The 15981-nt window shown below is 39.3% G+C and overlaps 1 protein-coding gene across 3 annotated transcripts in view; it reads right to left on the bottom strand.

Moving 5' to 3' along the window:
* The window catches only part of LOC109936683, a 113150-nt gene that overhangs the window by 52937 nt on the left and 44232 nt on the right, over window positions 1-15981 (bottom strand). For all 3 annotated transcript variants that reach the window (XM_048592957.1, XM_048592950.1, XM_048592965.1), the window contains exons 7-9: window positions 12194-12243; window positions 10844-10994; window positions 3800-3969 (exon numbers count right to left, since the gene is read on the bottom strand). In XM_048592957.1, coding sequence (XP_048448914.1) covers window positions 3800-3969; window positions 10844-10994; window positions 12194-12243 — 371 coding nt within the window. The remainder of the gene's footprint in view (window positions 1-3799; window positions 3970-10843; window positions 10995-12193; window positions 12244-15981) is intronic.

Below are 15981 nucleotides of genomic sequence, written 5' to 3'. Positions count from 1 at the left end.
AGACTGTATCCTGTTTCAGTAGCCACTGTATTTGTGAGGTTAGACTAGCTAAGTGTCTGGTCAGTGACAACTTCCAAGATCTTGGTGGTGGGGGAAAAAAAGAATCAGTGATATAACGCCATTGAACATCATCAGAAGATGAATAGGTCCTGTTTTTTTTTGGAGATGGTCACTGTCAGGTACTTGCATAATGTGAATGTTGCTGATCTCATATCAACCTCAATCTGAATATCATCCAATATTGCTGCATTTGGACATGGTCTACAGTCATGAATGGTGCTGAACATAGTACGATCATCAGCAAACAGCTTCACTTCTGACCTAATGATGGAAGGAAGATCACTGTTGAAGATGATTGGGCCTGGGACACTACCCCGAGGAACTCCTGCAGAGATGTCCTGGGACTGAGATGACTGACCTCCAACAACCATAACCACCTTCCTTTGTATCATTGCATTGTGTTGAGAAGTGCTGTCATTCACATGAGACATTAAACTGAGGTTTCACCCTTCTCCCCAGGTGAATGGAAAAGAACAGAGAATCCTGGCCAACATTCCTCCTGCAAATAACACTTACAGATCAAATTATCTGGTCGTTCAAACCAAATAAAAACCGAAAGAACTGCAAATGCTGTAAATCAGGAACAAAAACAAAGTTGCTGGAAAAGCTCAGCAGATCTAGCAGCATCTGTGAAGGACAAAACAGAGTTAACGTTTCAGGCCTGGTGACCCTTCCTCAGAACTAGTTCAGATGCTGCCAGACCTGCTGAGCTTTTCCAGCAACTTTGTTTTTGTTATATCTGGTTATTCATTTGCACTTCTTGTAGAACTGTATTATACATAATTTAGCTCCAGTATCTGCCTACATAATTTAAGGGCTTTCTCAATAAAAGCAACCTGTAGCGCCCTGAGGCCATAAAAGGGGCTACAAAAATTGAAATCCTTATCTTTCATTTACTCTGTCTGTGCTAAACTCCATAATCAAAAAAACTTCTGCCAGTCAGCAAGTTAGGGTGGTTTAAGGTTGAATTTGGTTTGCTGATGATAGAAAGAAAATTGCTAGCATTTCTAGGATGGTATAGTGGCTCACTGGTTAGCACTGCCACCTCACAGCACCTGGGACCTGGATTTGATTCTGCCCTCAGGCAACAGTCTGGAGTTTACACATTCTCCCTGTGTCTGCATGGGTTTCCTCTGGGTGCTCCGGTTTCCTCCCACAGTCCAAAGATGTACAGGTTTAGGTGGGTAAACGTGGGGATAGGGTGGGTCTGGGTGGGATGCTCTTTGGAGGGTCAGGACTCAATGGGCCAAATGGCCTGCTCCTATGATCAGGAACACCCAAAGTTAGTAATAGCAATCAAGTTACATTTTTCTGCAGTATTATTAGTTAAATACTATTGTCAGCCAATCTGCTCACAGCTAAATCACATATCCTTTAAAACAGCAAAGTGAAGGATAAATGTTAAAATGTTTAACATCCATCAGGTGATAATAAAAAGGTGTGCAAAGCCTAAATTCAACCTGGCAACATTCAGTTTGAATGAAGGTGGATTGAGGAATGGCAACTGGTCTGCTCTGAGGAGTAGAGACAACAAGGTGCAGGGCTGGATGAACACAGCAGGCCGAGCAGCATCATAGGAGCAGAAGGGCTGACGTTTCGGGCCTAGACCCTTCATCAGAAAAGGAGTAGGGTCAGTCGTCAAAATAGCGACAAGTACTCTAGTGAAACTAGACGTTCTATATAAAGCAAATTGATTTACAATTGAATACAATTTCTGCATTTATAACTATTTTTTGTTGTTACTCCTAATATACAATAACAAAATAGGACACTTAATCATGGGTGGGGCTACCTCTGGTGTGGGAGCTCCTGGCATCAGCTGAGCATCTCTGAAGCACACAAAATAAAAATTTATTGTAACTTCTGAGCTACATTCATTTTAATTTTTCCTCTGCTGCGTATACTTTTGAGGTCCATAAGCAGCAGTGGCTTCTAGAACCAGAGGCTGATTCATCCACACCCATACAGTATCTGTGGACCCTCCGAGCAACTGTGCAGTCAGACAGCTTAGAGGGAACATTGATCATACCTCAGAAACAATCTCTAAGGTGGTAGGACTGCCATACATAGTCACAAATGATGATGAACAATTAAAACCACTCACAGAAAGAGGAGGAGGCTCTACAAACACCCTTTTAAAATGTTAATGATGATCTCCCTCTGCACCTTCTCGGCAGCTGTAACACTATATCCTGCACCCTGTTTTGTTACCCTGATGCACTGGTATAGTACAAGCTGCCCGTAAAGCACACAAAACGATGCTTTTCACCGTATCTCAGTACACCTAACAGTAATAAATCAAATCAAATCAATACTCAATAATGGGAGTTCAGCAGATCAGTACAAAAGACGAGGTTGAAACATTTGCACGCACCTTCAGCCAGTAGTGCCGAGTAGATAATGCTCTTTTGCCTTCTCCTGAGGTCCCCAAAATCTCAGACACCAGTCTTCAGCTAATTTCATTCACTCCACCATGTAATATCAGCAAATGGCTGAAAAGACTGGATATTGCTGTGGGTCTTGACAACACTCTGACAAAAGTACTAAAGCTCCAGAACTAACCATGCCACTTTGACAGGAATAATACAAAAAGCAGAATATTACTCAAATGGCAGGAGACTGCAGACTATTGCAGTCCAGAAGGATCGGACTAGCCTTGTGCACAAAGCACAAAGTTGGCATGCAGGTGTAGCACATGATTAGGAAGGCAAATGGCATGTTGACCTTTATTAGAATAGAAATGCAGTGTGAAAGTAGGAAATCTTGTTACAACAGTCTAGCAACTTGATGAGACTGTACCTAGAGCATTGTGTGTAGTTGGTTTGCTTGCTTAAGAAGCGATTTACTTACATTGCAATCAGTCAGCAAAGATTTGAGAGGCTGATTCCTGGAATTTAGGGGAGGCAGTAGCATAGTGGTAACGAGGCCTAGACAAATAGTCTAGGAACAGGTGTTCAAAACCCACCATGGTAGCTGGTAGAGTTTAAACTAAATTAAATTGACCGTTATGGAATTGAAAGCTACTTTTAGTCATGGGTTCATGAAACTGCCAATGATTGTCATAAAAACCTGTCTTGGTCATTAAAATAATTTGGGAAAATAAATCTCCCATTCTTACCTGGTCTGGCCTATACATGGCTGCACATCTGCAGTAATGTAGTTGTCTCTTCACTATCCTCTGAAGTAGCTCAGCCATTCAGTTGCAGTGTAATTAGGAATTTGCAACAAATGCCATTGTCTGTGATGGTCAAATTCCATGACCTTTTTTTTAAATAAAGGGGTTGGCTTTAACCATCTGAATTTAGAAGAATGAGACGTGATTATTCAAACAATAAGATTGAAAGCTTGCTTGACAGGGCAAATGCTGAGTGCAAGCTTCCTCTTGTGCAGCAATCCAATACCTCGTGAAACTGTGTAAAAATACAGGGTCACCCATTTACAACAGAGATCACCAGCAATCTCTTCTCCAGCAGTTGCTGGTCTTTGGAATTCTTTTCCACAGAGAACAGAAGGAGCTGGTAGTCAAAGCTGTGCAAGACAGTTTATTGATTTACAAGCGAGACAAAGGTTACAGGGAGAAGGCAAGAAAGCAACTGCAATCTTATAGAATGGCATAGCAGGTTCGATGGATTGAATAGCCTACTGTTGCTCCTAGTTCTTGTGGATTTATACAGGAAAACATATTTATTTGACAGAAAGTTAAATTACTTGATTGTACTGAAAATCTGTTTAACTTTACCTTAAGTGAGTCCTTACAATGGTTGAACAGCTTCTTTATTCCAGAGGTAGTAATGCACTTTCTCCTGTCATTGCATCGATAAAGCCTGAGGCTTTGTGGGTGATGTTGCCCAATACTTGCAAGCCTGTCGTCATTCAAACAATTGCAATTTTCAATCTGAATAATTTTCCCTGAAATAGAAGTAGTGCACTTCAAATCACATTAGCCACAACAAGAAAAAAAACATATACTCCAGTTGCTGGAAATCTGAAATAAATAACAACAGAAAATGCTGGAGAAATTCAACAGGTCTGGCAGCATATGAGGAGCAAGAAAGAGAGTTAGAGTCCAACGTGGCTCTTGTTTGAACCTTAAATCCAGAATTCAGAAAAATACCTACATTTCTGTTGAGAGTAAAGATCTTGCTGTATTTTTAAATTTATTCTTCCCAATGCCAAAAATTATTTTCCTACTCACTTCACATAATCATTGGCCAAAATATAGACATGCAAGATCCTTGCCAACTTTCAAAACTATTGTTGTGAAATTAGGGAGTAAGGTACAGAAGAATGTTCCACTGTGAGCACCACCCTCCCTCAACAACCTACAATAATACCCTGATGCTGAAGACTGATAATTCTTAAAAATCAAATGTGCATTTTTAATTGGTATTCTCATAACAGTAGCAATCTGGCAACTCTCAGGATTTCAAAATACTCACACTGCACTTTCAAATCACAAAAGGGTTTATTCCAAAGTTACATGGATACAAAAATGTTAGTGAGAAATTACAATAATTCCAAAGTCACAAATATTCCTGGCTTCTAGCCAGAAAATTAAACCTCTCTCATTTGCATCTGGCTGTCGCTCTTGCTGCCTTCTCATTTCACCCCTCAGGAACAGGAGCTCCTTCTTTGCCCTTGCAGCTTAGGGGAGAACCTCAAGGAGGTAAACCATAGAGGTGAGCAATCTGGGGTTTTCATTCTGTCATTCTTGCTGTAGCTTTCCAGTCAGCTCCTAGGTTAGTTGAAATTAGTGCTTGAAGAGCAGTGACAACGGGATGATTGAAGGCAGCAGTCGTTGAAAGGACTCCTTTATTCAGGCAACAGTTGAATGCAGGGTTGGAAAGCCTTTAAATTCAGTCCCAGAACCTGCTGCACTGTCAACTGATATTGACGTCAAAACCTGACCTCCAGCCTTGGGCATTCAATGAACAGCATCTGTGCCTTACACAAGTTACTTTTTAAAATGCTAAAGTATGGCTGGCTGGCACTGAAAGATAGCACACAGGTTCTTGTTCCATAGAACCACTGTCGCACACACAGGAAACTGTTGCAGCAACCCAGCTTATCTGGTCTTGAACATATTGCTCGATTGCTGTTGTGTCCTGGAACCCCGTTTGAGTTATGGTAACTAATCAAAAAGTAAAGTCACCATAGTCCTACTGGACTATAGGGCTGGTCTCTCATCAGTGAGAGATGACCAATGATGGCTTATCCTAAGGGTCACGAAGTCTTAGGCAGAGGTTTAGAATAAGAGTCCTTCATGGTAACCTCAGCTGGTGCAGAAATTGAACCCACAATGTTGGCATCAACTGCGTGTTGCAAATCAACTGAGCTAATCGAACCACCCCCCCCCCTCATGCTAACTACAGCCAAAATGGCAATAGTCTGAGATTCCAATCAAACATTTACTGAAAGTTCTACGATTCATCATCAGAAGATGCATCATTGTGGATTGCACAGGTAGATCAAAGGAGGTAATAACTCATGTTACATTTGAAAGTAAGATTTCTAAGATTTGTTCATAGTTGTTGAGAACTTGGTGGTAGACTATGCTGTGCTTCTTGAAATTGTGCACAAGTTTCCTGTCAGGCTTCCTGATGTCCCAAACATTTGGTTATATACACTGATGAGCCTTTCTCTTTAGCCTGGCTCATTGCCATCTTCAAACTCCTCTACAGCAGGATTAAAACATAAGACTGCTCTTCATCAGGCTGGAACTTGCATTATCCTTCCCTTCCGCCCTGGATCCTGGGCATCCATTATCTCATGTACCAATCCCTCCTCCAGCTTCTAAATATGCATGGATAATACTCTTGGAAGCTTCCAGGTCTTGGCAAACGAATAAATAAAGAATCACAGAATGGTCACAGCACAGGAGGAACTATTTGGCCTATTGTAACTGCGGCCATTCTCCAAGTGAGACTCATGGTTCAAAGTCATTCTTCTGTTTTTTTCCAATATCTTGCACATCCTATCATCTAATATCCTCTTGAATGCCTCAATTGAATATGCCTCCACCAGACTTCCAGGCAGTACATTTTAGACTTGTACCATTCATTGTGTGAAAGCCTTTTTCCCTCACATCAGCTGTGCTTCTTTTGCAAGTCACATTAAATTTATGCCTGCTCACTTCTGATCCTTAAGAGAGTTAACAGTTTCTCACTATCTACTATATCCAGCTCTCTCATGATTTTGAGGATTTTAATCAGATCTCCTCTTAACCTTCATCTCTTCGAGAACAGTCCCAATCTCTCCGAACTGTGATCGTAACTAAAGTTTTTCATCCCTAGAATGATTTCTGTAAATCTCTTCTGCACACTCTCCAAAGCATTCACATTGATCCTGCAAAGTGACGACCATAACTGTACACAATACTCCAGCTGACGTCAACGAATGTCTTATACAAATCGACAAGTGTTGAGTTGTGGTGAGGTGAGAAAAGGAAGAAAGGATTACATGATTACAGCATCGGCACTCTATAGAACAAACTCTGTGATGGGAAAGAAATAGGAAGATAAAAGGAGGTTTATATACACAGTTGTTAATCATCGATCCTTCTGGGCCCATTCAGCAATCGCCACAGCCTCAGCAATGCATCTTGTATTATAGTCAACACTGTCTACTCCAAGATGGTCAAAACATGCCAGTCCCTTTGTTCTCTTCTTATTCCTCCTTGCTGTCTCCTGTTGTATGCCATCTTCTCCTGCAATAAGGAAGAAAGTGAATCAGTGAATGTCTTACAGATTTCGGATGCCATGGAATTCATTGCTTGCCACTGTATGAGAACTGTGATTTATCGATGTGAGGTATACCATAGTGCTAAGTATGTGAGGTCTGAGGTAAACGATATGAATTTTAGGATGGAGTACTGACAGAGGAAATTATTGGTAGTTGCATAGTGGAAGTGCAATGACTTGAACAGTGAATGGAGTGAGTTGTCGAGTTGATGAGACATTATTTGCAACTTGTGCCCGATCACTAAACTTTATCTCACAGCACTTCCTGCACTACATTTGTGTTCTTCTATCTAAGCTCCTAATATTAAGTTCCACTACTTTATCTTCCTATTTCGTCTTGAGCATTTGTTCTCATAGACCCCTGCCATTCCTGCACATACTGGATGTCTCTTCTTCTCTCCACATTTTACACCAAAAAGTGTGCATTGCATCATTAAAAAAGCTTGGTGAATTTTTGCTCAAATGTTCAGTCATTCTTTGGAAGCATCATATTAAGTTTTCAATTAACTGTTGCTATTTATTTTTTACAGCCACAATGCAGTTCCTCTTTAAGAGGAACCAAATGCTTCCATGTGATGCTAGACATTTGCAGTAATCAATCGTTTTGCCCATGCATTCAGCCAATGCACCTTGTGAAAAATGCTGCCTACATGCAGGAATCATTGCAATCATCAAATAGCATCAATGTAGCCGAACGATTATTCAACATGGGTCTATCACGTACAGTGATCACATGCCCACTTCATGAGTTTGTCTAATTTAGACACCATTGAAGTTTTATGAACATACATAAGTGCTCATGTAGAACCATTCCATGACCATACAAAATTCCAAATATTGCAAAATGAAACAGAATGTTTATGCATTTAGCTGTCAGAGGGCATGTATGCTCTATAATCAACATTTTGAATATTTGGAAGATTAATTATTTTGCCAAGTCCACAGATCAAACTAGACTGAAAGAGATGGTGGAAGGCTAGTAGCAAGTGAAAATACCTTTTAAAACAAAAATATCACTTGTAGTACAGTAGTAAGACTAATATTATGAATATTTGAGCCTTGATTACATCAGCCTTGAATCCTAGCCTCAGTGGGTCTTTAAAATAAATGAGTATGTACAATGTACACAATCTACTGTACACCTAGGGTATTTCACAATAATGTTTTACTTTCAGGTGGAGCATTATGAATTTTGGCATCCACATGTACACCTATGTATGTATTCTTTTACCCATTACAAAGAGAATGAGGAATATCTGGTGACATTGGTCAAGAACTTGTTTCCTAAACTTGCAAAGACTTACGAATTCAACCCTTTAAAAATGCAGGAAAGATTTTTAAACTGTTCATGGTTCCTTTGTTACGAGATTGCAACGTGCTTTCTCTAAAATTTTCTGTCATTAGAATGCAATTATAGGTGATATTGCAGCCTGTGAATAAGGGAATTAGACTTTATCTAATTAATGTTCACTTTGCTACAAGTTAACTTACCTATATTTCGAATAAATTAGGATTCCCATCATACATGTTAAGGGTTAAAAGGACTTCTTAAGAGACAATACTGAAGTTTAAGCTGCTTAAACAGGTGAAATCAAGTTGTAAAATATAAAAAGCACTTTTTTTAGTTTCAAAAATTGCACATAAGAGATTAGTTGGAGTTGTTCTTTATTGTGTTTAACAGTAATGCAGTTATGCCACGGTGCTGAGTTTATAGGTGCACTTGTAGCAAAGTAGTTTAAAAGAAACCTATTCTTATTTGCTTACAAATAACAAATGAAGAAGGAAGCTAAACTAAACTATGTTGTTATATCACTTAAACAAAACAGTGGTGCACTGCTTTTCTGGGTTTTCATCTTCCTCCTTTCAAATAAAATAAATGAAAAATGACGGTCTGGATTTTCGTCCTGGAGATCTGTAGCAGGCTTAGAGAAACTTCCCAGCTCACCTTCATACCTCAACAAAATGTTCCTGCAAAGGTGGGATTTTCATTCTGGGCTTGAGGAACGTGGAGGTGATGGTGGTGGTGGTGAGTGCAAATAGGATTTGGGATCGCAACCCTCCCCAGAATGATTTTGAGGGGCTGCTAGGTGCGGAGGTTGGCAGTTTAAAGGGCTGACTGGATGCAATGGGAGTTAATCCAGTTTTATTGCTTTTATTTAAACCGAACATTGCTCCATAGCTCTCACCCACTTCAACAACCCTCAAACTCCATAAGCCCACTCCTTTCTGGCCCAAGTACCCTGTGGCTCCACAATTCTCCGTGCCAACCTATCTCCCTTCACCCACTGACCCAGATCCCTCATACCTTTGATACCAACCTACAGCATTTACATGCACATTAAAGAATGCTGGAACAGGAATAGGGCACTCATGCCTGTTCTGCCATTCCACAGCAGGCCTGATGATCTACTTCAACAGCATATAACCAAGCCATCTCCATGTCACTTGTTATCAGTAATCTAACAACCTCTCTCTTTAACTTACTTAAATGATTGGGCTCCACATTCCTTTGGGATAGAAAATTTTGTAGATTCAACAGTGTCCGAGTAAAGGGGTTTCTTTATCTCAATCCTAATATGCTTGTCTTTTACTCTGAAACTGTGTCCCCTGGTTCTAGAATCTCATCCACAGGAAACATACTTTCTGCACCTGCACTGTATATCCCTTTAAACATCTTTGTACATTTCTGTGAGATTACCTGTCACTCTCCTAAACTCCAGAAAATACAGGCCCAGTCTCACTATCCCAAGAATCAGACTGGTCAACCTTCATTGCACTCCCCCTACGGTGACTTCTTTAGGAAAGGGTACCTGAACAATCTGGGTGTGTTTTCACCAGTCTTCCACACAACTGAAGCAAAACGTCTTGTAATAAAGGCTAACATACCATGCCTTCCAAATTGCTTATTGCACCTTTATGCTAGCTTTCAACGAACAAGGTCACCTAGATCAGAACTTTATAATCTCACACCATTCAAGAAGTACTCTGCACCTTAATTTCTCCTACCAAAGTGGATAATCTCACACTTACCAACATTATATTCCATCTATCCTGCTTGTGCTCACTCAGGCTGTCTGAATCCTTTTGAATTCTCTTTGCATCCTCCTCACAAATCCCACTTCCAACGAATTTGTATCATCTGTAAACTTGGAAATGTTACAGCATGGTCCAAGTCAATTATTTACCCAGTGTACAGATATACAGGACCAAGGAATCATGTTGCAACAATATATGAAAAAAATGTTTGAAAGTAATTTATTCGTAATTTTCTTAATGGTACTGCTCATACTGCAGCCTTATCAAAATGGCAAATCAACCAGGTCTTTAAAATACCAATAGCAGAAATTGCAAGCACCTGCTACTTGCATCATATTTAAATGAATTTGAGCGATAGAAAAACGAATTCAAGAGAAAGAGCTTTCACTCTAGCAATATTTTACTTTGGGCACCACTGTTGCAAAACACTGGATTTTCAACCAAGCCTAATTTTGCATTCTCAGACCTGGGCCCTCATAAAGAGCCAAATCCCCGTATAAGTATCATCAGTCATTAATGACCAGAAGCTTAACTGAAGCAGGTAAAACAGCATTGTGGTTGCAACAGCAATGTGAAAAGTGACTTTGCTTGACCTGAAAAAAAACTTTATAAAACATGGAGAGGTTATTCAGAAGGCGAGGTTATTCAGAATACTCACCTGGATGGGAGGAATGATAATCCTAAAGTGCTCAACACTGTGCAGGGTACAGCACGTGACCCTGTCACATGATTCAAAATCTACTCTCTACACAACAGAATCAGTATTTGAAATTAATTAGTATTTTATCTTTCAGATCTTGACCATACATCTGCATAACTTGTGTATCTTCCGCTTTTATTTCAGATTACCAGCAATAATGATCCTTTAAAAAATCTTTCAGTCAGATTTTAGTTATTTTAGGAAGAAAATAGATTTTAAATAGTACAACAAGCAAAAGGACTCTGAAAACTAATTGCACTTTTTATAGATAGATATGAGATAGATTACTTGTTAAATGAAAACTCACATAAAGTTTCATCATTTGCCAAGCGATAGAAGCAGTGACAGACTTGGGCAACCTGACAGAGGTCCTGGTGTGATAAGAGGGTGAAAACCTGAATCCAGATCTCATCAGGAAGATAAAGCCACAGTAAATGATCATCAGCCCCTTTACCAGCCTAGGTTAAGATGAAACAAACAAAAGATCATGATCAGCAGTGTTTGATACTCTGCGCAGTGGAATCACACAACACCATCTAGTGGACAAATGATACACATGCCTTCGATGTGCATAGAAAGATCTATGGCAGTTTGAACTAGTTTTACAATGAAATTACACTATTCGAAAGATGATCAGATTTCAAATAATTCATATACGTAAGGCAGTAACCCATATGATTTTCATAATTCAAGGCCTCTGGGTCACCCATGAATGAAAATCTTCATTTTTCCACTGGTGCTGTCAAACAATGCAGAAAATAGATTGTTGAAATGTTTCACCCTTTTGTGGAGCAAGTTATCAATAAAACTCCACCTACTTTTGCATTTCTCTCTTTGTTTTCCCCACTCCTGTACCAATTAAAGCCAAAATAACAAGAAAGTAATCAATTGCTAGGTTTCCTTAAGGCTTCTCCACAAACAAAAATTAAAAAATGCAAAGGATGGCCCAAGAATGAAGCTCAATTAATCTCCATTTCAGGTGCCATTTGGCACAGTCATAAAACACTGAACTTAATAACCAAATCCAATCCCATATTAACAAAAAGTAACACTTGCACTTACATAGTGTATTTCATGACCACAAGCAGTCCCAAATACTTCATATTAATATTTAATATTGTAATATAATAAATATGACAACTAACAGTTAGAATCCATTAACAGCAAGGTGATAATTATCAGAATCTGGTTGAGGTGTTATAACTGATCAGATAATTTGGTAATGTTGCTTTTGAGGTATTATTGATAAGGATACAAGGGAGAAATCCCCTGCTCTTCAAACAATGTCATCAGGTGATCACATCCACTTGAGAGGATAATCAAGGTCTCGGTTTAATATCGGATTTGAAAAATCGTACTGCCTAATTCTGCAAAAGGGTATCAAACTAAATTTTGTCTTCAAGTCTCTGGAGTAGCTAATACCTTCTCAATATCTTCATACAGGTAACTTGGAACAGACATCTCCAGATAAGACTTAGAATGCTCCTCCTTAAAGACATGCCAAGGACAACCTTTACCTTTGAGTGAGGCCAGCTAACTCAGCACAGAATGGAAATGAATCTGACAAATTCTTGGTCTATGTGGTTCAAATAAATATTTCTTTAAGCTGTGGAATTCTGGGTTTCTTATACAATATAAATGAGGATGAAATACTTGCCAGTTTGTCACAGGGCTGGAAGGCATTGTTCAAACTTTCACCAACTTCACCTAAGAACAAAACAGTACATTTCAGACCATTTTGTAATTAATAAACTGTAAAAATACGAGAATATATATGGGAGCACTATTTGAGGATTATGAAAGACTGTGGACAAACATGGAATAGGCTGGAAGACTGGAAAGACAAGTAGCAGGGACAGTTTAATGTATGAAATACGATGCAGAATATTTTACCTTTAACAAGGAGGAAAGAAAATACACCTTAAATTGCGAGATCCAAAATGGGAGTAAAAGGATTTCAGTGTGTCGAAACAGGTCATTACAGACAGCAACACAAATATAATGTAAAATCATCAAATGGTATCCTTTGGTTTTATATCTAAAAGTACAAAATACAAAAATACAAGGCTAGATTTTAAATGGCTCCCCTTGTATACTCCTTTGGCAGGTGGGTGTGAACATGTAAAATAGGTGGTTAGCCCACCACCATACTTTCAAGCTGACCCGCACTATACATTAAGTGGGTAAGTGCGAAAATCGATAGACCACCACCATATTTGATAATTAAAGGCCTATTAGATTTGTTATCAAACATATTAAACTGAATAATATGCTGACAATGCCAAAATATGCACAGAGGTGTTCCTGTACTGTATTTCTCCAACTGCAAGATGTCATCATCTGCAAAATATTGGCTGCTCAAAGATCTCATGGACCTGTACCCATGTTATACAATGAAATACCATGTATGGCGTGGTGGCTTTAAACAGTGCTTCCAACTTATGAAAACAAACCACAATTAAAATTCGAACATAGGAAAAAATATGCATTTCAAACCACAATGAAGACATTAAGTGTCCCGGTGGAAAATTGCACTACTCTTTTAAATTTGTCTGAAACTTATAGAGAATACCTTAGAGTATATCACTTAAACTGTAAATGTTCATCTACAAATCATTTATATTTTCTGCCTATGCATTGGTAACATATGAAGCAATTCCAGGAATCACAGTTTAAATCCATGCTGTGCTTTAGCTACCAACGCAGATAGTGAAACCCCAAGCTGACTGTTAATGTAAAATGGGCAAGGTTGAGAAACCAAATATTATGTATTTTTAGTTAAAATAAATGACCTGCAAAACATAGCACTGTTGAAAAATAATAGGGGTCCAGTCGTAATGATTTCTGATACTGATTGCTATGTTAGAAATGATAATGATGATCACACAGGCATTCCACACACGGGAAACTTGCACAGCAGGCAGTTGAGATACCACTTAGTGCGGATTTGACACTCAACTTTATTTGGACTTTGTGGGTTTATAGCAATGGCCTATCTTTAAACACTCATTGCTGAACATGCTGAATAGGAGATAAACCCTGCCCCTGCCTGGCACCCCACACCACCCCACGATCCCACTAATGCTATAAAAGAATAAGTATATAACATTTCAGGTGAGGTCTTCCAATTTTCCTTTGTTGCTGCAGAGTTAGTGCAAAGTACTGTGAAAGTCATAGAGTTCTCAAAACTTTTCAGTTAGAAAGGAGTAGTAGTGCTGAACCTTTGCAAGGAGAGGAAGGAATTTTGAAGGCCTCTGAACAAAAACCTTAAGGGTAGGCTTCAGCACAACGGGGGTATGGAGCAAGGCAGCACAGAAAAGAAGTCGGGCTCTCATGAAGCAACAACAGCTTATTGCTCTAAATATGGATCATGGTTCTGCTTTCCCACCCATCCATATGTGGACAGCACCTCCACAAAAGGAACTCTGCTGCAACCAAGTAGACCAGAGCTCAAACAATTGTTTTGTTGCCTATACTGCATTGGAGGAACCGTCCAATTCTCACCAATGTATGCTACATGATTTGTGGTAGTCTGCTTATCCACCACAACTTTTATATGCCAAAGATACAAACCTTCCTACTAGGCCCTTTGTGACCATATTAGGACTTGGATGAGTCACAGGAAAGGGGATGGGGCAGTGAGGATAGGAAATAGGAGAAAGAAGGAAACCAATTACTCAGCTACAAAGCCTTTTTTTACACGGTCCATATTAATGACCTAAACGAAGTAGCTGAGAAAAATATATCTGTTTTCCAAGGATATGAACTTAGGTGGAAGGTAAGCTCTGAGGAAGACAGAGACTCTGCCAAGAAATACAAACAGGGTAAATGAGTGGGCAACAAGGCAGTAGATGGAGTATAATGTGAGGAAGTGTGAAGCTTTTCACTTTGGTAGTAGTGACAAAAAAAATACAACTTTTTTAAAAGGCACAAAATTCATAAATGTTGATATTCAGAGAAACTTCAGCATACTTGTATAAGAAGCACAAAGTTAGCAAACAGGCATAGCAAGTAATCAGGAAGGCAATTGAACATTACTAGGGAGCTGGAGTACAAGAATAAAGAAGTCTTGTTATAATTATCTGGGGTTTTGGTGAGACAACACCAGCAGTACTGTGTGCAGTTTTATATTCCATATTTAAAGAAATGCATATTTTCTTTGAATGCAGAGCAGCAAAACTTCACTAGAATTGTCTGTAAGATGACAGGTAGTTCTTTGATGACAGATTAAATAAATTGGGCCTATACTGTCTGGAATTTGATGAACGAGAGATGATGACATTGGAACACTCCAGAACCTGAAGTGATTTGATAAGGTAGACAATGAGTGGTTGTTTGGTGAATTTAGAATATGGGCAAACAACATCAGGATAAGGGATGATTATTTAGGGCTGGGGTGAGGATAAATTTCTTTACAGATATTGGGTCAGTTAGCTTAGTTGGCTGGATGGCTGGTTTGCGATGCAGAGTGACACCAACAACATGGCTTCAATTCTTGTTCCGGCTGAGGTTACCATTATGGTGCCATTTTCTCAACCTTGCCTGAGGTGTGGTGGCTCTCAGGTTAAACTCACTGCTAGTCACCTGTCTCCAATGAGAGAGCAGCCCTAATGTTGTCTGGGATTATGGTGACTTCATATTTGCTTGACCTATGTTTTTCATAGAATCAGAGAGGTGTTATGGCACAAAAATAGGTCATTGTGTCTGTACTCACTTTCCAAATGAGCATCTTGACTTAGTGCCATTTTCTTGCCTTTTCCCTAGACCCTGGTTTAAGTTTAAAGAATCATCAAATGCCCTCTTGAATGCCTCTATCGAACTTTCCACCACCATACTGTGAGGCAGTGAACTCTAGACCCAAACCATTCATCATGCAAAGATGATTTTTCCTCACTTTTGCTTTATCAACAGATCATTTTAAGTCTATGCCCTCTCAGCCTATAGTTACTAGTTATTTTTCTTTCCTCCTTTTTGAAAAGGGGTGCAATATGGCAGATTTAAAATCCTCCAGGAGTTTTCCATTTCCAAGAATTTTTAGAAAATTACAACAAATGCATTTGCTAGCATTGTAGCTACTTCTTTTCAGATCCTAGGATGCAAGCCATCAAGGCCAGGGGATTTATCTGCCTTAAGCCCATTAGTTTGTCTATTGCTACTTCAGAGTGATGGTGATGATGCTAAATTCCTCCCCCGTATTCTTCACTGCTAATGGGATGTTCAGGGTGTCTACCCCCATAAAGATTGGCACAAAATATCTGTTTAACTCTTCGGCCATTTCCTTGTTTCCCATAGCAATCTTCCCAGATTCATTTTCTAAGGGACCTAAGGGATCTCCCTCACACAGATTGTGTGCCCTTAAAAGCAGTGAAATGTTTATAAGAGAAAAAAAGTAAGAAAGGAAACCATGTGAACATGCTTAAAAATTATTTACTGCATCATGCCCTA

This window comes from Rhincodon typus, chromosome 3 (genome assembly GCF_021869965.1).
Source record: "Rhincodon typus isolate 14 chromosome 3, sRhiTyp1.1, whole genome shotgun sequence".
In the NCBI taxonomy this organism is placed as follows: domain Eukaryota; kingdom Metazoa; phylum Chordata; class Chondrichthyes; order Orectolobiformes; family Rhincodontidae; genus Rhincodon; species Rhincodon typus.
Note: the sequence above shows the minus strand (reverse complement) of the source record. Positions and strands in the feature narration are given on the sequence as shown.